General features: G+C 27.0%; 1 protein-coding gene and 1 long non-coding RNA gene across 3 annotated transcripts in view; one reads left to right on the forward strand and one right to left on the reverse strand.

The window, feature by feature from the left end:
- Positions 1-24,083, reverse strand: part of LOC111639241 — a 230,629-nt gene that overhangs the window by 200,603 nt on the left and 5,943 nt on the right. The window contains exons 1-2 of one of the 2 annotated variants that reach the window (XM_023385053.1): positions 14,199-14,306; positions 6,083-6,231 (exon numbers count right to left, since the gene is read on the reverse strand). In XM_023385053.1, the coding sequence (XP_023240821.1) occupies positions 6,083-6,231; positions 14,199-14,234 (185 nt within the window). In that variant the 5' untranslated portion in view covers positions 14,235-14,306. Of the gene's footprint in view, positions 1-6,082; positions 6,232-14,198; positions 14,307-24,083 lie in introns of those variants that run through there. The other variant, XM_023385052.1, reaches the window with a different exon arrangement.
- Positions 15,903-16,412, forward strand: LOC111639242. The gene is made up of 3 exons (XR_002759033.1): positions 15,903-16,088; positions 16,179-16,273; positions 16,356-16,412. It is a non-coding gene; the product is annotated as an uncharacterized LOC111639242 (long non-coding RNA).

The following is a 24,083-nucleotide window of genomic DNA, read 5'->3' on the forward strand; positions in this document are numbered from 1 at the left end:
TTCTATCGCATTTACCAATTTTTTTTGTATTTTTAACAAAACACAGAATATATTAGTACAGTATTATTATATTAAAAAAAACCTACAAAAATATTTCCATTAAAAAAAATATTCTGAATTCGTTCACAGTCAATATTTTATACCCGAACAAGAAAACAATAGACAAATTATGCAAAAAAATAGGTCGACCAAGATGATCTTTCACCCCTTCTTGTCTGTAATGCTCTGTTAAGACAAAGCTATAGGAAAAATATATGACGCGAAATGAATTCGTTTTTGATTTTTTATATGCGTTTCACTTGATATAAATTAAAGACTCACGTCTTAAATGGTGTTTTACCTTGACCTCAATCTTGTATTTTAAAAAGTTAAAAACCACACAACAGATACTTAATGTGAAACAAATGCTTAATATGCTACATATACATACTTGTAAACTTGTTAACAATTTATTCTCATGTAAATGTTATTTTAATAAATAACCAAACAAATTACTTTAAAAAATTCAAGTTTGTTTTAATTGTTTTTAATCTATTCAGAACAAAGAAAAAAAAACGATTTTCGTGTAAAAACAATTTAATGCATTTTTGAATATCATTAATAAACATATGATAAATTCTGATTCACGTAGGAATTTCATTTAATTTTGTTTATATGAAGTAAATTAACTCAAGTAGTTTCAATTTTTTTATTTATTAATTAAACTTTGCAAATTATTGTAATAATTTGCAAAATTTAATATATAAATAAAATTTTAAATTGAATAAATCGAATTTCTTAATTAAATTAAGCAAATGCTATAGAGACGTGTTGAATAACAGTAAAAATGGGGAGAAAAACAGTATAATTGATCATAATTGTATCAAAAGAAAATTAAAAAATAGAAATAAAAAACTTAATTTTTTTAAGTATCAAAAATAATATCGTTATAAAATATTAAAATATTTCGAAAATGTATTTAATTAATGATATAAATATGCAATGACAAAGAGAATTAATGTCGCTTAAGGCAAACTAATTAACTGTAATAACAAAGAAAACATGTAACAGTTAATGAGAAATTGAAATAATAGATACCATATGTCATGAATGTTTAAATTTGTCTACTAATTATGGTCATTGTTCTATCGCTTAAGATTACAAAGAAAGACTGTTTAGATATCGAGAAAGAAGACAAGATTCTCATGAGATCTCCATAAGTCTCCTTTTTTCTATATATACTATACTATCATATAATAGAAGTATAGCATATACAGTATTAGTATTATCAGTAATGTAAGAAATTATATTCTTACCATCACCATCACAATAACGACTACTACTATTACTACTACTATAATAGTAGGAATACACTACTAATCATGGGTGTCCACAGAGGAAAAGTGGGGCATTTGCCCCTTCCTAGGATAAACAATTCCACAAATTATAATCGTAAAAGTGATTGAGATATTTTTTATGATCGAGAAATGTTTTATGATCGAGGGTGTTACAACCCTCGATCATAAAACGTTTTGATGCAGTACTGTATTATATAATCTACTTATAAAAAAACCCAAAAGGATTAAATAATTAAATAAGTTTGAGTTTTAGTATAACTACAGTATAATTTATAACAAAGAAATAGTATCTTATTAAAGCATATTTATTGCATCAAAATTTTTATACTTACTCTCCAGATGGCGATCAATTAATATTCCAATAAATTTAATATCATTTCCTCCTTTTTTTTTACTTGATAATTTCAATTTTTTTTTAATTGCCAGTTGACGATTTTTGTCTGAATCCAGAATTAATAAAGATATAATCAATCATTTGTATAAAGTAAATCTGATAATAAGTTAATTAAATTTGATACAGATATTTATTCGTTGATTAATTATAAATTTTAAGCGTGTAATAAATGTTAAAAATACGTCAAGCAATGAAAAGAAAATTGCATCGATAAATTTTCCTTTCAATGATAATAACACTTGCTTAAAATGAATTATGTTAAAATAGTTAAAAATTGTTCTAAATTCTTCTCTCTCATTATCTTTACCAATATTATATCTTCGTTAAAAAGAAAACCGGTTTTTTTTTCTAGTTGACACCTGGCAACAGAAGCAGTTATGACGCCTTATTATAACTTTTCTTTAAAACAATCAGATTAAATTTAATATATATATATATTTAATATAATATAATATATATNTATGAATAGACCTTGTAAAACAAGTTTTTATACCCATTGTCATTAATTCGAATTATATTGTTTTAAACAATTTTGATCGCTTCTAACTGATTTTCCTGATATTATTGCATTGAATTATCTACAGTAAAATAATAAGAAATAGAATTTATAGTTTTTTCTTGAATAATTATCATCTTTATTAATACGTGAATACATATCGTTTTATGTCTTGAGAATGTAAATTTATTACACAGAATGTATAAAAAAATATACTTCATTTGACTCAAAATACAATTGGCAATAATATAATGAACAAATTGTATACAGTATAAATATAATATTTCAGTTATTTATATAATTTATCAACTTGTGTAAATTTACAGTTAAAAGGATGACTTTCATAAAAATTCTATCGCATTTACTAGTTGAATTTAATTCTCTTATTTATACATTTTTTGTATTTATTTACAAACAATTAAATTAAAATAATACAAACACTTGTATAATTCACATCGGTAATGACAAAAATGACTTTTCAGTTCTTCATTGCAAAGTTCACTATAGATGTTTACGTGTGAATGATTTTTAATTAAACTGCTACAATAAACAACATATTTAAAAACTGGTGTTAGGGAAATGGGAATGAGATGAAATTCATTTTTTAAAAATGCTAAATAACTTTACATAATAATACGTAATGTAAATTAATCCTTAATTAATTTGCTCCGTTCCCTGTAATTATGAACTACTTCATGTAAATGTTTCATTCGATTTATCATATTCTAAAAAAATCACATATTTTACAATCATAGTTTATATATGTATGTGGTAAATAAATAATAGTTAAATTTATCGATTTGAATTTCACAATTTTCCTAATGTTCACAGTCATCTTACGAAGAGAGTATGAAGAATTTGTCCCTTCCTTATTAATATAAGAAATTTCTACGAAACCCTTCGTCAATTTCATTATTTAAATTATCAAATTAATTTAAAGTGAATTATTTTATTTTTTGTTACAGTTTATTATAATTTTTTAAATCTTTGTAAATATAACAATTTTATTGTATTTTTAAATCATAAATGTTTCTAGGATATAATAGACAGTAAATTATACTGTAGTATTAAGATTATAAGGTGTAAAATTTAATTTATTGATTAATGATGCTGTAATTCACCCGCCTAAAGTCATGAAGAATCAAGATTCAAATATAGTCCTTATCTTTTTAAGTTTTTGTGGACACTTCCCAAGAAATCAGGCTATCATTCACCACTAGCCGAAAATTGAGACCTATCATTTACTTTACTATGAACTGATGCCACATATCCACAAACCAAACAAGGTTTAAATGTTATTAATTACAGACTTTTTAAAAATTCTTTCGAGTTTGCTGGCATTAACATTCCATTTATATCATATCTATCTATATTATGGATTCAGCTATGTCTGCAATAAGAATGAACCAGAATCAACTCATTAAATATTCATTTGAGGATTCGACCCAAACTCAAATTCAAACCCGAATTCAAAGCTGCAGATAGACTCGTTTGACTTCTTGGCTATCTGGCTAGTTACAGATTAGGATAAATACATATTACAGATTAGGATAAATACATATAAAAATACCCTATCTAAGTAAATCAAAACTAAGCTTAATCTGGAGGAAAAAATAAGTATATTCAATGTATTTTACTTAAAGCAGGTTGTTATTAATTGAACATATGAATATAACAATAATGAAACTAAAACTAACACAGGAGTGAAAATAACTTTTGGAGCATTTACACTTGAAGATAAAAATACAGATAACAAAAGGTGATATTACAATAGAGCATTCCTTTTGTATATAATACTGTATATTTTAAATAGTAAAAAGAATATAATGACTTTATAGTAAAGAAAATTGAAGATGTATAAGATAAATTTATAAAAAAATATTGTAAAACAGAGGTTTTTATTTGAATTTTGAAATTATTTATTTTATTTTAAGCAATCATAAAAGAAATCATTTCTTCTCGTTTTTGCTTAAAATATTAATTCTTTGTATTTTAAAGAATTTTTCAAATTTTTAAAAAAGTGAACTTTAAGATTGATTTTTTTTCAAATTTATTACAGTAAAATCTTGTTAAGTCGAAAATTAAAGGACTTCGACTTCGAAGTCCTTTAATTTTCGACTTAAGAGTTCGACTTCGAGTTAGAGTTTCAACTTAACGGATTTATAATAATATATCCGATTTTCTCAAATTTTTATGATGAAAATCGGGTATTAAATCAAATGAAAATCACCTATCGAAGGGCGGTGGGTACACGGGAAAATAGGTTTGAAATAAAACTAGGACAATTTCGACTTAACGAGAACAAACCCTATATACCAGTAGAGGGCTTCGAGTTAATACAGTTCGACTTAGAGGTTTTGCTGTATATATAAATTCCTTCTCTTGTTTTACTAATTTTTTAAAATTTCATACATCAGAAATATACTTTGCATTTTAATGAAAACGAGAAAAAATTTGGTCATCGACTATTAAAAATATTTTAGCACCAATCTTTATTGTATTCATAATAAACTGTGCTAAAGCGCTAAATAACACTAGTGAATAAGTCATTAGTTTTCACAAACAGATATGTCAGGGGTTGCCGAGCGAAAAGGACAATAAACATTAAAATTAAAGCCATATTAAGAGTTTGGCTATTTTGCCTACCATTATCACGTCTATCGCGATACTCGGATGGTACAGTATAAAAAATGGCACAATTTCATGGTCAGGTAGACAGGAATTAATGTTTTTCAACAGAAAATAATCTTCGACTTTCGCTTGCACGAGAAGACAATTCAAGAAATCTAAATTTTTCCTAATGTTAACTTTAACGTGCCATTCACAGTCAAATACTGTCTTTGGACAGTATTTGTCATTTTCGGACATTTTACTCAAGTTGAAGACAACAGAGGTGACGGAGTTGAAGACAACGTTACCGGATTTCTTCCTGCTAACCCATCTGAAACTGCTCGTGGGTCCCATCAGAGACCCACTATTTTTGAAAAATACCACTAAAATTTCATATCATATTTATAAGCCGAAAGTTTTAATATTTGTAATATTATATAACAAATAACAATAGTGGCATTTAAGCGCCGGGAATCGCAAAATCGGAGCTATCCATATCCTACTACTGACGGCAACTCATTAAATGTCATCCTTGCTTTATATGACACACCATCGGCTCTAAACATAATTAATATATTTTCTATATTTAATACAAGAAACATGTCGAATTTTCAGCAAGAACATTTTAAAATGATAAATACAAAAATAAGCTTTAAAATTCAAAATTAGTTTCTAAACTCATGAAAAGTAAAATTAAATTATACAAAAATAAATTGATTTCCATGAATTTCATACTTACTTCATTATATGAAATTTTGAAACATTTTTTTTTTGTTGTAAAATTCGGCTTAGAATGCTATACACAAGATTTAGAATTGAATAATACTGTTTTCTACTAACCAACAAAAATAAAGAAATATTCACTTTAACGCTATAAATGTATATTAGAAGATATTCATTACAACATTTTAATTTTTAAATAAATAATTTTCTTTTATAATTTCTATCAAACACTAAACTTAAAATAATAGTAAAATAATAAAATACTATTATTAACTATAGTATAAATTTAACATTGTTTTAAATATAACATAATATGTCTAATGTTATAAATTTCTTCATCTTTATTAAATTTTATACTTTTCTCAAATATCTATTATGAGTTAATATTAATTTTTTTCAGATTTCTACTTTAAAATTATATATGTTAGTATAAAAATTTAATACAGATATTATCCCTATTTTATTTTATTTCTAATAAAACTATTAAGTCAGATGTTTTGATTAAAACACAACATAAATTACCTCCAAATGAAGAGTGTTAAGGTATTAAATGCACTGTCAATCAATTGTATAGCTTCATTTAGTGATAAACATTGAACATCATTGATCTTTAGAACATGATCCCCTGGTTTCAATATTCCGTGTTTATATGCCTTGCCATTTATTTCAATCTGAAAAAAATAATTAGAATTTTTATTTTTTTATTTTATAACAAATTAAATTATAATACAAAAATTATGATATAAATTTATTAAACATTTGTTCCAATATTACAATAATTTTATAAAATTGATTATGTAAAATATTTTGTATAGAAACAGAAACAAAGTAAAACAAACAAAATAAACATTTTTATTATAATTAAATGTATGACATATAGTGTATTCCTAGGCTCTGTATTTTGTAATTGATTTAATAAATTGAATGAATATATTAAGTAGAGTTTAATTACGATATAGTAAATTTTTTTGTAAGGCATCAGCCTATTCTTTATAATATGCTATTAGAATCGCTAGTCTGCAGAAGAATCAGTTGAATTAATAAGAGAAGAAAAACTAAGTTCCAATTCGAACTATTGTACTTGTAAAACACCGAAGAAGTTCCAGATCCGATCGAGCCACATCTCTCATTGCAATTAGTTAACATGCTGCCCATTCGTCGACCATACCATGCATATATTTATTAAATGCTAGTCTCTTAATGTAATCATTTTGCAATAAATTGAATTTGTTAAAAGCACAATAGAGAAATTTCTCAAATAAAGCTTAGCTAAGATCATCCATACAGAGTACAGTAATACTCCATCATACCTTATCTGGGCATGATATGGATGAATAAATCGCAATTGGACCAGTAACTTGCTTTTTAATATTTTAATCTTTCATTTTATATCTTTATATTATCAATTATTGTTATATTTAATTTGAAATTATTTTATTAAAAATATTTATAGGAATATAACACGCGCTTTATATTACAAAAAGTTAATAAATAAAAGAAAAATTAGGCTAACTTCAAATGATTTAATGAAACCGGTATGAAGCAAAACAACATTCTAGAGGTCATTATTTAATCCATTTTAACAATATGGATTACTTCTAATTACTTCTAAGAAATCATTTTTGCTACCAGCATCCAAACCACTAGAACCATTTCCGTCGTCGAATTAGTAATGGCTGTCAGAAAGAACTCTAGGATACAATTTTTATTTTTAATCATTGTTTAAAATATTGAATCGTTTTCCTTGTATAAAATCCAACAGAGCTTACTAAAAACTAATCCTAAGAAATTTCATCCATATTATTATGCTTTATTTTATAAAACTTCTAAAAATTTTATTTATTTAAGTAATAATTTCAGGAAGGAATGAAAATGATTGAAAAAAATATAAAATATGAAATTATCAACATAACAATATCATTTAAAAGGTTTCTTTGTACGTTTAACTATTAATTTTTCTATCGGTATTGAATCCAGAAAATATTCGGAAAAAATTTTCCCTAAGGTCTATAAAAAATTCCCGAAAAAAATTAATTTTCTAAAGATATAGCTTATTGCATAACCTAATAATTTGTTATACTAGGGACAAATCTTGAGGAGGCGAAGCGACGATCGCCACTCCTAAGATTTTTTGTTGCTAACAGGAGCATCATTATTTCTTTAAAATAATGTTCATAGAAATTTTTCTCATAATGTAACAAAACATAAAAGTAATGTGCTTAAATTTGCGTAGTTTATTTTAAGTAATTATCAAAATAAATAAAACATTTATATATTGTTTATTCGTTATACAGTACGTATTCATAAAAGAATTAAAAATTCCACCTAAGACTTTCTCCTGGATCCGCCTTTGCCTGTATCACATTTCGAGGCTATGCAATTCTACTTTTGGGGGAAAAAATTGAACTTAATACTTCTTATTATGATTTTTGAGATATTAAACACAAGAAACTGCTTGTTCTATTTCGCCTAACAGTTAAAGCGAAACGACTTGTGACGCGAGACACCAATATATTCAAACAATGGCCTGAGTTTTAGCCATATCAGTCTAAGTTGTATCATTATTAATTATAGAAATATATCAAAATAAAGAATGAAATCTGACTCGAACGACCTAATTTACGAGAATTTGAATTCAAAATTTCAGGTTTGAATTTGAATTCAAATACTGTATTCAAATCCAAACCTGAAATTTTACTAAATGATATCATTCAGTTAAAACGAGTTCGGTGTGAAATCACCGAATGAACACTCGCTTAATGCGATATTGAACTTTGTGAACGAACTCATTATCAACCTTACCTTCATTCGTCACTTCCTATTCATTGAATGGTTGAAGTGCGTGCAACCTTTGAATCTTAACGACTACTAGAAAAAAAAGTATTTAAAAAAAGGTTGACAATTACCTTTTGTTTTTTGCTACTTTTTAAAATCACGCTTTCTTTGCAGATAATTATGTGTATTTCCTAACAAAAACAATTCGTTCACATTACTAAATGATAAGTTTCTTTTACTTTACCGATTAATCAAACATTTAATGTTGTAAATGTATGATGATACTGTCGAATATAATTAATCTTAAGAAAGTTTTAAATAAGAATAAAGTTGCTGAGGTCTAATAAAGAAAGTAATAAACCTGTATTGAATATGTTATACTATAATTTTTATTACAGTAAAACGGAGCCTTAATAAAACGGAAACCTGCCTAACCAAAAAATATTCGGTATCGTGTAATTCCAGTTTACACAGGTTTTACTGTATATCTTAGAGAATAATTCGTAAATAAAATTTATTTTAAAGCTCAAGTCATCTCGTATATACAGTATATGATGAAATGCAATCTTTCAAAATTTAACATTGTCATAATTATGCTATTTCGACAATTTCAATGTTGTGAAAACATTGAAAAACGTATTAAAACAACATTAAAAACATTTTATATAAAAGTCTTTAACCTAGAATTTAATAAACGCATCTAAGTGTTATAATAAAATGTTTGTTTAACATACTAAAATTTTTAATTATGTTAGTTAGTTAGTATTCGAAAATATTAAATGACATGTTTCTCCCATTTTATATATTTAAAAATATTGTATTACAATGATAATATTTACTTAAACTAATACTTTTTTTTATCATACTCAAATTTTTATTTTATTATTAGATTACAAAAACAGACCTTATTTTAAAGTATTCTGAAAATTAGGTATTTTGTAGTTGCTTAAAATATAAATTCTATATGTAAGATACATACTGTATACAGAAGGTAATATCTAGTCAAACCTGCAAAAGCCGGAACTTGACGGAATTATCTTGTTTCTTCGTGTTTGGCAAGTTTTCCGCCATTGACAAGATATACTCTTTTCACTTTTCAATTGCTCTCTATTACCTAAATAAACGTTTCGAAATGCTTCTTTTCCTTTTTATGAGATTGAATAAAAAAGCTTATTTTTTCACTCAATTTACACGTTTATTCAAAATCTGCAGATTTATTACAGATATCTGCATGTATTTTCAAATTAATTTTTTTACACACGATATTCATACAACACATACATATAGTAAGGTGTAAATTTATAACATAGCTAATATATTAAGACATAAAACACACAATATAATTAAATTAAATTAAAAAAAAAAAAACCAGGTGAGACAGAAAACAAAAATGTAAAATTATATAATTTGTTCCAAAAGTTACCAATAGTAATTTCAAGTAATTTCAGATATACAGCACTAGTTCAACTATTGATATAATATTACAGTAGGCATTTTTGTATTTTTTTCATAATATTTTTAGACTTAGGCATACAGTAGGTATCTCCAGATATTTATTATAAATTACAGTACTGTTATCAGACTGTTTCCATACCACACAACGTATAATTGCAAATTTAAGACAACTGAAAAGTAAATGAATAGCAGTTTATTAACTTCCTTATTAAAACATATGAAAATACTGTAATGTAAAATCCCGATAAAAACTGTTGTTACAAAATCTGTACAAAACGTTGTATTTTCCATTCGTCTATTATATTAATCGTGCCAGTATCACTTTCTACGCTTTCCCCTTAGAACTACCAACATATTCTGCATTCCATAAATATAGTTTTTTTTTCTTTCTTGTAACACCTTAATGTAGCTCAGATAAGATTTGTCGTATTCATACAGTTTTATTGTTCCTTCTTTGGCCAATATATCTGCTATTTCATTTTCAAATACTCCAAAATTCCGTTAACCAGGAGAATACTACATTAACATCTTTACTATTTAATTCTATAATAAGTTGTAGCTTAATATCTTATAGACCAGTGCATTTTTTTATATTAACAAACACTACTTTGTATTACTGACCGAGAGTCACATATAAATACAGTATTAGAGAAAACAAATATTAAGTGATAAGAAGTGATAACTAAAAGTTTGTGTATGATTTAAAAGATATGGCTCTTTTATTAGTTGGTCTTTATCATCATCTTTACGTGTCTACAATTTCGTAAAGGTTTATATCATCAATTTCTGTGGGGAAAAATCACAAAAATAAAAGCTAAAATAAACAATGTTAAAGAAAATGGAAGGCTGAGCCCTTTAGAGTACTTTGACGAAAAATAATTTTGTTTCTTGACAATGGCACTGAAATACAGAACACACGATTTCCGGCTTTTTCCATATATGGCAGTTCTCTGTATTTAAGTTGCAATAGAACGATTTCTTTCATTCCGTCCTTGTCTCACAGGTCCCGGCTTCCAGAGAACATTTGTTAAGTTAATGTAATCGTTTTACTGAAAATTACTTGGACTTTCCACATTTGATTCTCTCCGTTTTATACAGTTTCCGGCTTTCGCAGGTTTTACTGTATACAGCAGAAACGTGTAAAAACATTTTCCCGAATTTTATACTGTTTCCGATTTTTACGAAAATAAAGTTTCCTCTCAGGATTTGACACTACTAGATATTTTCTTTGAGGTTGTTTAAAGGAAAAAGTGTATTATTAAAAATTAATAATAATAAATAGAGAACAACTTGTAGAAAGAATTCATACTGTTGCAGCATAAGTATTATTAGACAACGTTCATTATTCAGTTGGTCGGCATGCTGAGTTGTACTTGCATGAGAGAGAACATCATTTTGAACATCTGCTCCATTAATTAATTATCAAACATTGACAGGAAGCTCGGTTTAATAGATTACTTTCTTTCTTGTTAACACAGATCATGTATCTGCTTATTGTTCAATTATTAATATAATTGAAATAATCATATAACTTTTAAAGCGCTGTTTTTGCTAAATCATATCAAATACATGAAAACTTTCTGTATATTATTTACTCTACACAAACTCCTCTATTATTTCCTGATGGTATATCTTACCATTTGAAATACCCTGTTTTATAATTTTAAATGTTATGTTTATATATATTCGTGTTGTGTTTTAATTGAGAAATTCTTCGTTTTCTAAATAATTATGACAAAATCGGGCATACAGTATATTCAGATAATAGGTTAGTTAAATTCATGTATTTAAAATTAAAATGAAGTATTCATTGTTACTTTAAATTGTAAATAATTGTTTTAATTAATATTTATATTCTTTTAATGTCATTTAGCGATGATTAATTAAGTAAATTTAGTTATTTATTATGAATGATTGTAAAATTCATTATTTGTAAACGATTTTGGTTTGTAATTTTACGATGATTATATTATATTCTTATTATATTCGCTGGGATTATTTTTATATCGATATATTAACTTATTTTTTGAGGTGAGAGAACATTTCTCAACTCTTATCCTTTACCACGGATAAGAGAAGAGAAACGAAGCCTCGAACTGTACGATCGAATTAAAAATTGAAAATCTCGATGGATCCTTCATGAAGATAAGGGGGAGGAAGTCTTATCATAGCCATCCAGGTCGAATTCACTAGAAATGCGAAAGAAAAAGTAAAAAGTTGTTATAATACTATTCTTGACTTCTGTTCTTATTTCAATATTTTAAGTCGTTTGGTTGGTTGATGAAATAAAGCAACACAACGCTCGAGCGATCTGCCAAGGCAAGGGATGCCTCCCGAAGGGATTTTCTATGGAAAACTGGACCCTTATTTGTTAGAAACGTGAAGAAAATCCGGAAAACTCCACTTGGTCAGTCCGTTGGTGAAACACGAACTTCAGTACTTTTATTCACTTGACCGCTGATGAGTGCCAATATTTAAACTATTCTAAAGTCTTTCTTTCCTGTTCTTTTTTAAAATTCAAATATATTTGGTTTCTAAAAACAGAATCAGACGAAATTCATTTTGACAAACGGAACAGAAGAGACTTGCAGCTTAAGATGATCGAAATGTAAGCATTGTTCGATCTAGTAAAATCTTAAAACCCTGTTTATTCTTTATTAATAATTTGTATATTATAAAAATTAAATTAAATATAAAATTTTCCAAAATTTACTGCTCGGAGATAAAATTCAATAGGACAAAAACCAAATATTTTAAAATATAATTACACCACCATAGTATCATTTATTAGTAATTAGTGATGAATACGAACAATGGAATAACGTTTTAAAATAACAATTGCATGAGAAACCGGAAAAAACTTGTTTTTTCAATGTTTAAAAACTTAATCATTTTAAATTATATAATAAAATAGACAATAATATAAAAAGTACTTTTATAAATTGAGCATTTTATATCGAGATTGATTAGTTTTATAGTCCAACTTTATTCATTAAAAAATCTATTTTAAAAGGAATAATTTATTTTAAAATATTATTATTACAATTTAAAATAATTTAATTAAAATTTTAAACTTTAATAGTATTTTCAATAATGAACGAATTTACATAAAGTCATACATGAATTTTTTCTTCACTATATAGAGATAAGAGGACGTGTAAAAACGCATTACAGTAATGTTCAATTATACATCTGGTCTTAAATTAACACTTAAAAAGTTGCAATTTGAAGCTCTTTCGGTATCGTTTTTATCCCTAACATTATTGATCAAAAAACAGAAGATGGGAAAGAGAATGGAAAGTTTTTATTAAGATGTTCCGTTCGTAGGCCACGTTATGTGACCCTCAATTCATAAACGTCGCGATAAAATGTGACATCTGTAAGTAGTATAATTACGATTTATGATATAAATCGAGCCCATAACAAACAAGTAGCAACGCAAAAATTCTTAGAAATGTTTTTCAAAGAATTATGTTTTGCAATTTTACTTTCTCTTCATACGTTTCTTTGATAATTTTAAATGTCCTCTCATCAGATGAAGAAAAAATAATTTCAATAAAACTTTTTAAAATAATATAATATCGAAACGTAATCTTATAATAGTAATAAAATCAAAAACATTCTTACTTTTTATAAATATTATAGTTTGTAATTAAATCTTTTAAATTATTTACATCAATATTGAAATATCCTATATAAAAATTAAATAAATGTAAACAGTACAATAAATAAGATTAAGCTGAAAACAATAAACTGGCTAACTTTCACGAAGTTAAGAGATTAATTTTTATTGCTAATTTAATGTTCAGACAAATTACTCCTGAAAAAGTTAAAATTGTTCATACCACCGCCATTAACTTTCTTTTATATGTATGATTTATGTAATTAAATTACAAAAATTAGTTTTAAAGTTTTTTTTAATAATATAAAATAGCAAAAAATAAGTTATTTACTTACATTTTTATCAAATTAAAAAAAATTTCTGGATTAATGAATTAATTATTCAATACATTAAATGTTTTCTATTTATTATACGCATAATTCTTATTTTGAAAATAAATACTTTTAAATAGATACAGTGTAATGAAATATTCAGTTAACATTAAAATTAATTTTTGGCATTTCTTCTTACTTAAGGTAAGAAGAAGACGAAGCAAATTACAGCAATTACAATGATGATAATGGAGAGGAAAATAACTGTTTAGATTTGTTTAGAGAATGATCCACATCTCTAATTCACAAGTGCAGACAATTTTCCAAGTAAATCTAAATACCGTTTGCATTGTAAACGATGATTCATAATCTACTTCAATTACAGTATAATGCAGAATGACATTATCAAAAATTAGTAAATATTAAATAGATATATATTCATAGTCTAATAAAAAACAAAAAATACTTGCCTAACCTTCAAATGTGTTTTATTCACGTCAAAGCTCAACATTTATAATAATTATATTGCGGGGAACCAAAGCTAAATGTCTGGAGGCCAATCTTTATTTAATCTTTTATAAGTATTAATTTTTTCTCTATTAATAAATAGAACACAATGCGCAAGATTGTACCATTTAAATTTATTAGTAGTTATAGTACATTATTAACTACATGTATAAATAAATATTCTATTAAAACAATTTTTTAATATACTTATCACTATATCTTTTAATCTTCGAAAAAAATATTACTTGACAATTAAAAGCTAAACTAATTTTATAATTAGTATACAACCAGTAACAATTCACATAATTAAATGTAAATATTTTAATCATATTTTTTAATGTAATTTTTCATTGTTAAAGATTTATTTATTTGTATTGCACTAATTTTTTCTAACAGGTTACAAATCTTGATTGAACTGAAGATAATTGGTATATAAACAATAATTAATTTGCATTTTAGCAGGGCGTAATTTATAGTGTAGTCTGCCTTATTTTTTATTCTTCTTTTTAACATCAATCTATTCTTGTTATTAAACTTATCTATTTTAGTTTAATTTAATGTCGATAATTATCGATAAAGTAATAATTCATTTAAAATAGAGTAGTTCTAATATGTTTTTATTTTTTAATATTCTCCGTTAATCGTAGTTCTATGAACGAATTATATAATAACCTTAAAACTATATAATGTATGTTTAATATAAAATTATATGCTTTTCTATGATTTAATTCCATACTTAATTTGTTTTATATATAATTTAATCTGATAATTTTTATTTTTATAAAACTTATCCATACCTTCAAAATCAATAATTTTGCCATTTTATAACAATTAAAATATAAAAAGATTTTAATAATAAAATATCATAACAGATGGCGTCACACTTGCAGTTTTAAATGTTGCCGGAAAAGTTAAGCAACTCGTTGCTGGATTTTTTAGAAAGAAATGAATTTGGAGTATTTTTGTTCGACCAATTAGTTCATATGCTGTATGAGACGTTCTTAATCCGTGATATGGATAGGATTAAGGGAAAGAAGCTTAGTTTGTATAAGAGATAAATAACTATTTGTTTACCGGTTTACCTTTTTAATATTAAGAAATTTTGTTTATGCTTCTAACACAATAAAGTGCTATAAATTAAGACACTTGGCGGATTTTCTCATCTTTATTTAGTTGATACGTGTGAAAAATTACACGTTTCAAATTAAAAGAAAAAAATTAAAAGAATTAAAAGAAATTAAAAGACCATATTTAGACTAAGAAAATTCAAAGAAAGTATAGAAATAATCAAAAATCAAAATAGTATAAATAAAAATCCTAGCATCTCATTAAACGAAAACTGGTTAAAAATTTTATATTAATTGTATTCACTAGATTCAAACTATTATTATTGTGATCAATGTGCTAATTAATAATTATTGAACTGTTAAATAAATCAACAATAACAAAAAACTGTAATGTTGTAATGGGAGTCAAATAATATGTAAATTTATATTAAATGTTAATCCTGTTTACCAACCTCAAGACATTGTAATGTCATTAGTTCATATAATAATCTATAATATTAAATACTGTAATGTTAAATAAATCAACAATCATATATTGTAAAAATATAGTAGATGTCAGATATGTAAATTTATATTGTAGAAGTTTTGTAAATTCGTATTATATTGTCAATGCGTATCAAAGGAAATAAGGATTTAGTAAAACAAATTTATGAGTGGAAAGCATAATCAATTGTATACCAATTTGATAATTGTTGTCCAAGGTATGTTTTAGATCAAGGATTTTGTAGAACTGTTTTATAAGTGAAAGGTATAATCAATTGTGTACAACCTTAATAACAGCCGTACTCAAGGTATGCCTTAATTGAAGATAGTTTTATAGATTCTATAAAACTTATGTATAGTTTTGTATAGACATGTTGTATACTCCCCTAATATTATAGTTGGCTGAAGGAAAAAATACTGTGAATAAGCTGATGTTACTGAGAAAATATCGAGAGTAAGCTGTTACTTCAATTTATAAGACTTATATGGATAGGTATGTTTTATATTTTTAAGAATTCTACAAAACTTGTGTATTCTTTTTTGTGTGTATGTTATATCCTTTTTAAATGTTTTAGTTGGCTGAAGAGGGGCTTAAGAGCCCGAAACGTGTAATTTTTCACACGTATCAACTAAATAAAGATAAGAAAATCCGCCAAGTGTCTTAATTTATAGCACTTTATTGTGTTAGAAGCATAAACAAATTGCAAAGCACGGTTTCATATCATCAAAAAAAGAAATTTTGTGTTCGGATGAAATTGAATAATAATCTAATAATATGAATACGTGTGTGTATGATTTTTAACTGATTATTCTGATAATTGATATAAATGTAAAGATAAATTATCGAAGATACATATATTCTGCTTGAATTTATGTAAATGTGGTCATGAGTTACAACTGTGTTGTAATTTTGTTTATGTATGAAAATATTATGTATAACCTCTATAACAAGAGAAGTTGCTGTACCAGAAGAATGCTGTACCATTATACAGTATAGCATGTAAGGATTTTATGTTATTGTCAACCCGCGTTTATGTTAAATCCTACTTACCAATGTCGTGAAACTCGCCTTGTTTTTTGTAATTTTAACAGCACTGAAGAGGGGTTGGAAATACAAGCCAACCCGAAATGCATCTGAATTTTAAAAAAGTGTTCTTTTAAATCGTAACTTTTTTCTAACTAATTGCTGTTTGATCATCTACCAAAATTATCGTTTGGATTACAAAGGCGCTACACACAGAATTTGAAGATATAGCAACCACGTCTTCTACATTATTTAAATTAAGAATATAGTCGCTGAGAAATAGTTGGTAATTCAGGATATTTATGTTTTTTTTTTTTTTTTCCTTTCTTCAAATTGCTTCCGGCAAAATTTTGGAACCAAAGATACGAAACCAAAGATGTATTGTAAAATTGTCCAAGACTTAATTTTTTAAATTTTAAAAACTATAGGGTATTTAAAAAGTTTAATATGAAAAGGTTTTGTGCATCACACAAAATATTTTGTTATATCATTTGCCTTTGATTCAAAAACCTATCGTCAGCTTCGACCATCCAACAAATTGGTTTATCGACTTTATTGGGTGAGTACATAAAAAACCCTACATGCTCTAGGCATGTCCCAAAAGTGAGGCACAAACTTTCATAATAACTTAATAACAAATTACATTAAAAAATTAAATTAACCATTTGAAAGTACACTGTCTAAGCTACTTTTATACATAGTAGCTATTTTTTTCTAAACACTTTTTCCAGCGGGAGACAAGGGCAAAAACTTCTTTTTGAAAAATTTTCCATTTAATGATTTGAATGACTCCACGACATCATCTTTATCATCATCTAAGAAGCGTAAGCAATCAAGATATTTAAGAGGTCCAAAAGGTAATAAGCAAAGAGTGCTAAGTTTGGACTATGAGCAGCATAGTTCATTATTTCCAATCCATGCTTTTTTAGACAGTTTGAAGTCTGATGTGCAATATGGGGCGTTGCATTACCATGCATCCTGAAAAGTGTTTAGAAAAGAATGGCGACTATATACTTTTGTATTATTATTATTATATGGAATTTTGAGTGCCATATAATAATGCCAAAATGTTTTTATTACGTTTTATTAAAGTATATTTATATTATACAGTGGTATCTGTACTCCGAATTTAATTCGTCACAGGAGGCCGTTCGGACTCTGAATTATTCGAAGTACGAATCAATTTTCCCCATTAGAAATAATGAAAAGTGAATTAGTTCGTTCCCAAATCCTAAATAATACCCATTTCGATATACTTAAACAGCAAATACTGTACACATAATTTAAGGTATAAAAATAGCATAATTAAATTCCCTAAGTAATAAAATATGAAAGCACTAAATAAAATACGTATACTAATACTGTGTAGTAGAATGAATATACTATGCTTTAGTGGGAAGTGATGTCTCGTTTCTTAATGTCACTGTGTGCAAATTTTTGAGAAAGCCAAGCAAATTTGCTTGGCTTTCTCAAAAATAATCCTTTCTGATATCATCAGCAAATTGTTTCTCATTTATCTTCATACTAGAAAGAGTTTTTCCATCTCCTCAATAGCATGCAATCTCCTGGAGGTCAACGATGTCAAATCTTTAGACTCATTTGCTGCTTTTATTGCTCCCTTATTCTTGAGAATGGTGCACAACGTCGACTTCGGCATCTTAAACACGGCTGCCGGATCTACTACACGTGTGCTGCTTTCATGCTTCGAGATAAGTTCCTTTTTTACCTCAATCATCGATACAACAACCTTCCTTTGAGGTTTTGTTGCTTAGAATTTTCTCGCTGCGCATGTAGTTCGAACGTACAAGCATCGTTTGAATTCTAGATCGAATTTCTCTCGAATTTAGAGTCGTTCAAAGTACGAGCTACCACTGTAGCTCGTACTTTGAACGACTCTAACTTCGTTATACTAGACTAGAGGACAACCCGAGGAATAAAGAGGACAACCCGAGGAATAAAGCGAGGAATATACTAGAGGACAACCCGAGGAATAAAGCATTAAATAGAAAAAGTTAATTTAGAATTAAAAATTGAAATTTAATGTCTGTCAAAAGTTATTTGTAGTCTAGATTACGTGAAATGCAGTTACATTCCCTATACCAACTACAAAAATGAATTATAAAATTTCTTTGTATACCATATATAAGGTGGTAATTCCAATAGAACCCAACTTTTTCTGGCCAAGTTCTACGACTAATTCAGTGAACCTGACACTGAATTTTTACAATATTCCAATGCAAGAAATTTCTTATCGACTTCCTACGATAATTGATTAGGAAATTTCATAAATTTTGGAATCCAATATATCACGAACGGATCATCAGATCTGTTCGTTTTCAGATCTGATTCGTATAAAAAAACTCATATATAAAAAGAAAGAAAGGAAGTGAGAGATTATTTATATAATTAATTTATTATTTTTATTGCATTATTTTTCCGTGTTCGATGTATAATTACCGTATTACAAGTTTTTCCTTCTAAACTATTCGTAACAAGTTAACGATTTTAGAAATATTTTAAATTGTATGTCAAGTAATGAAACTGAAATTATATAGCATAACATACAAAATATTTTTCTTAGAAGAAAAAATTTCTCTTAATATACGTGCATAATTTTATTATTACTGTAATTAATATTTCATTCGCTAACATTTGTTTTAATACATCTCGCTGCTTTTTAAGAAAATTGTAAATTAAAAAAAAATATATGGGTTACTTAAAATTTTAACTTTTTTTACTACCAACGACTTTAACGCTACTACTAATAACTATTTCTTTCTTCTTTTTCCTAGAACGAATACTCTATTAATGAGCTAAAATACTTTCCATTGACATACTGTATCTGTTCCCGGCAAGTATAACATATATTCAACGATCTGTATCATTATTTTATATTCCAAGTTATTGTTTTGAAAATAAATAAACGTATCGATCTAACGATGTTCAGTTATAACTTCTTTTAAAGGGCCACTCGTTTACTTCTTCATACGTAACATTTATTCAGTAAAGTGAATTAAAAATAGTTTTCTGTCATTTATATCAAATATAGTTTTTGAGATAGGATATAGTTCATAATATCTTATGACATTATTGAATCTAGAAAAAAATTTCTGAATTAAAATTTCTTCATTTTAAAAAATAATAAAGTAAAAAAGTTTTACGAAAATTTCCTATTTGTCAAAAACAGGACAAATACCTGTCTGGAAGGCATTCACGAGGACACGGAACATAATGCTCTAAAACGGGACATTTGGTCATAATTTTTATAAATATCTTACAATAAACTGTATTTTACCTATTTAGAAATTTTCAATATACACTTTTTACATTATAGAATCTTTTACTTTCATAGAATCATGCGATTATTTAGAGTAATACCTTACTACAATCGTTGATGTCTCTAAAAATATCAGCAATAATAACAGGGTTATACAGTAATTACTTTAGAATTATCAATATTTCTACAGATTAGTGATATCATATACTGTATTCATGTGATAATTATTTTCAGCACTTGCCCATCTACAATGTTTAAGATCATCATCATCCAGTTCATTCAATTATTTATCAAATTTCATCGTTGACAGCCGAGTGACGAAATTTATATTTTTCTTCACATTGAAATATGAAAATACAAGAATATAAATTAATACTGTACTAGTACTTTTATTCATCTTTTATTCAAATCAAATTATGAATTTTAAATAATTCTTTTCAAAATATTTATTAATTTACTATAATTAATTTTGTTTAATTTCAATTAAGAAAATAATTTCTTCTCTTCAATTAATAAACATATAAAAATGTTCTTTTCCTCCTAAAAAAATTGTTTTTTTATTTTTATTCACTTTATTTTGAATTTAGGCTAAGGAAAACTATTTTAAGCATTATTTATCACAGAAAAAACATTTCTATATTTATTTATTCGATATATACATATTATAAACTAATATTAGGTAAAAAATTTAATCCAAAAGAAATATTTAAAGCATAATTTAAACCATTTAAAAATGATTTATTTTTTTTTTACATTAAATTATTCTAAAATAAAAAATTAGTAGCAGTAAAAGCGATTTGAGATAAATATCTTTACAGTATACAACAATAATTATAAACGAGAGGAAATCGAGAAGTATTNACATTAAAGTACAACAAAAGGATAAAAATCCTACTGAGATAAATATCTTTACAGTATACAACAATAATTATAAACGAGAGGAAATCGAGAAGTATTTACAAACAGATTTTTTTTCTTGAAAAATAATTACAATTTCAAAATATGCATAAGAGAGTGCATTTCCTTCTCAGTCACCTCAACAGTTTTCAATGCTGTCTAATTATAAGTGGTGGGTGTTCTGTCAATATTCACGTTGAAGAAATATAAAATACAATTGTATCTTCACACGAATACGAGCAAAATTTATCTAGAAATGAGCGTTTTGTATGGGTACAATTTTCTGAGTAGAAAGATGTGATAAGTTCAGAAATGGAACGACGAGTATCCGGATGCTCGTCGTTCCTCCTTAAGAGAGAATTAGCAGGTTATCACTTTGAAAGTGACAACGATGTAAAGATGGCAGTTCGACTTTGGCTGCATAAATAACTGGTCACATTCTATGCAAATGGTATGTAAAAACTTTGTTGTCACGATTGGAGAAATATTGGCCCCGTCTTGAAAACCACGTAGAAAAATAGGCTCTGAACTGAGCATTCAAATGTATATTTTGAAATTATAAAATAACAATTAGATTTTGAGAAAAAACTTTTTCGATTTCTTCTCGTACTTGTATAATTGATTTCTTCGAAGAATATGAAGTATATTTACGAGGATTATCAAGCATGATCTTGGACAGGGTTATTTATTAATAAGATCGTCCAAGATCAGTAAATAATATGTATAATTTTCAACGGATCGAGGTTATTTTCAAATTCGATAATAATAATAATAATAATAATAATAGCCTGGGAACATTACAATTGAGTAGAAATACATACATCACACTACAGAAGGCCACTATATTGAATACATGCCACATTGTTAGGAAATTCCTGAATACAGACACACACACTGACACACTTATTTAATTTTAGTTTTGTTTTGGTTGCTATGCCTTGACTCTGGTCCGGCATAGTACACAGCCACCGGTGTGAACCGAGTAAAACTCACTAAACATAACAACAATAATAATGCACAAATTGTACAGTACTACGACAGAGCCATATTCACAGATAAAACAATTTACCATGACAGACCAGACGTCACACTCATTGACAAACACAATAAAATCACATACATTATAGACATAGCCATTCCAAACACTCACAATGTACAAAACACATGCACTGNNNNAACTACGCTTGTTGGAGAACAATAAAAACACTACACTCAACAAGCCACCAATAAAACTCAACTGCCTAACCTATAACCAAAGTCTCCTTTTAATTTGTTTTTAAAAAAAAGCGCTTGACAAACTTGCCCCGCATGCCGAAGTTGCCCCGGTCTCCCCTATATATAAACGGTAAAGATAGGTTTTAAGATTAGATTCTACTGCATGAAGTTTCGAGTGTATTTGACATATTACGTAAGACGTGGTTCCTGACGTCATATATAGCATTATCAGTTCTTTCCCTCGGGATGTTACAAATAGCATAATTAATACCATTATATCCACATAGATAAGTATGATTTATCACGAAATTGATTAATTACGCATATATCTACAACACTGAACAGAGTATAAAATTATTTTTTAAAAGAAATAAAATTATCCGTAGTTATTTGTGGGTGTTACTACCAGTAATTAAATATCTAATTTTTAGCAATATATTTATTTCATGTATGTCAAAATGACATTAAAGTACAACAAAAGGATAAAAATCCTACACATAGCGGGCGGAAAGACAAAACTACACCCATTAACGGAAAACACCTTCAGTTAAAAGTTCCAGCCCAACGGTATATTATATTTCATGTATTAAACAATGAGACTATGTAAGCGATTTAAAAAAATAAATTATTGTCTGGTAAACAATGATTAACAGTAATACATAAATTAAATTACATTGTATTTAAAATAATTCAAAATCAAAACTAAATTTTCTTATCTTCTTTAAACTGATAAAATTCATTTATGATTTTGACAAAAATAAAATGTCGTCATATTTATAATCTAACCATTAACCATTTCATTTCATATTTTTGTCGCACCTACGATTCGAACCGATTGAAATGAGCACGGAATTTTTCATTACTTATGACGAAATTAAATTTTAGTCTTTTAAATTGAAATACCTAAATAAGGGGGCGGCGAAATTTTCCTCCGCCCCGGGCGGCTGACATCCCCGCTACGTCACTGCTGACGCGGTCAAAATTCTTCAATTGGAATCGATGATTCAAGGATTAACCTCCTTGAATCATCGATTCCAATTGAAGAATTTTGACGATGAACTCAGCGGGGGATCAGTGACAGCTCGCACTGATGAAAACATTTCGATGATTGCTACGACAGTAAAACCTATTTCCTGAGCTGACACGTCGACTTTAGGGTCATCGATTTTCGTGCGCAAAGAATTGAATAACGCAACGCTGAAGGATGTAGCGAAGAAAGGGTTTCCAGAAGTGCTTCCACTTCTGGAAACCCTTTCTTCCTTATATCCGGTTGCAGTTGTTGCGAGGAGGCTTATTTTGAAAGAAAACGCATTTCAGCGTTACAACTCAAACAATTTTTTGAACTTATGGACCCATCAACTCAGTTCCGGAACTTTTGGATGTTACCTTGTACAGTATATAATCTAAATATTAATATTTGATGTATCACCTATAAAATATAATACTGTCCTGATTAGTGTACAAGACGGTACTGTATATTTAATTACAGTATCCTTTAATTACTAATAAATTTGCTGTTATTAGAAACCTTAATTATGAAGAGGTTTAATGCATTACACATACATCCCCGTATATACAAGTTATGTATATATAGGGGAGACCGGGGCAAGACCGGCATGTTAAGCTTTACTTAAATTTTGTGTAATAAATACTGCTGTAAACTGAAAAAAAAGCTTTGCATATTGTCTATTGGAATGTTACCTTACTATAGAACTGGTTAAAATCAGTTTGGAAATAAAAATAATTAAAATAATTACAACTTTACAAGAAGAGAGAAATTGACGAAGTTGCCCCGGGTATAGGGGCAAGATCGGCAACTTCTCTCTTTTTGTAAAGTTGTAATTATTTTAATTATTTTTATTAAAGTTGCCCCTGGTATAGGGGCAACAG

This window comes from Centruroides sculpturatus, unplaced genomic scaffold (genome assembly GCF_000671375.1).
Source record: "Centruroides sculpturatus isolate CEXI.00-Female unplaced genomic scaffold, Cexi_2.0 scaffold1119, whole genome shotgun sequence".
Taxonomy (NCBI): Eukaryota; Metazoa; Arthropoda; class Arachnida; order Scorpiones; family Buthidae; genus Centruroides; species Centruroides sculpturatus.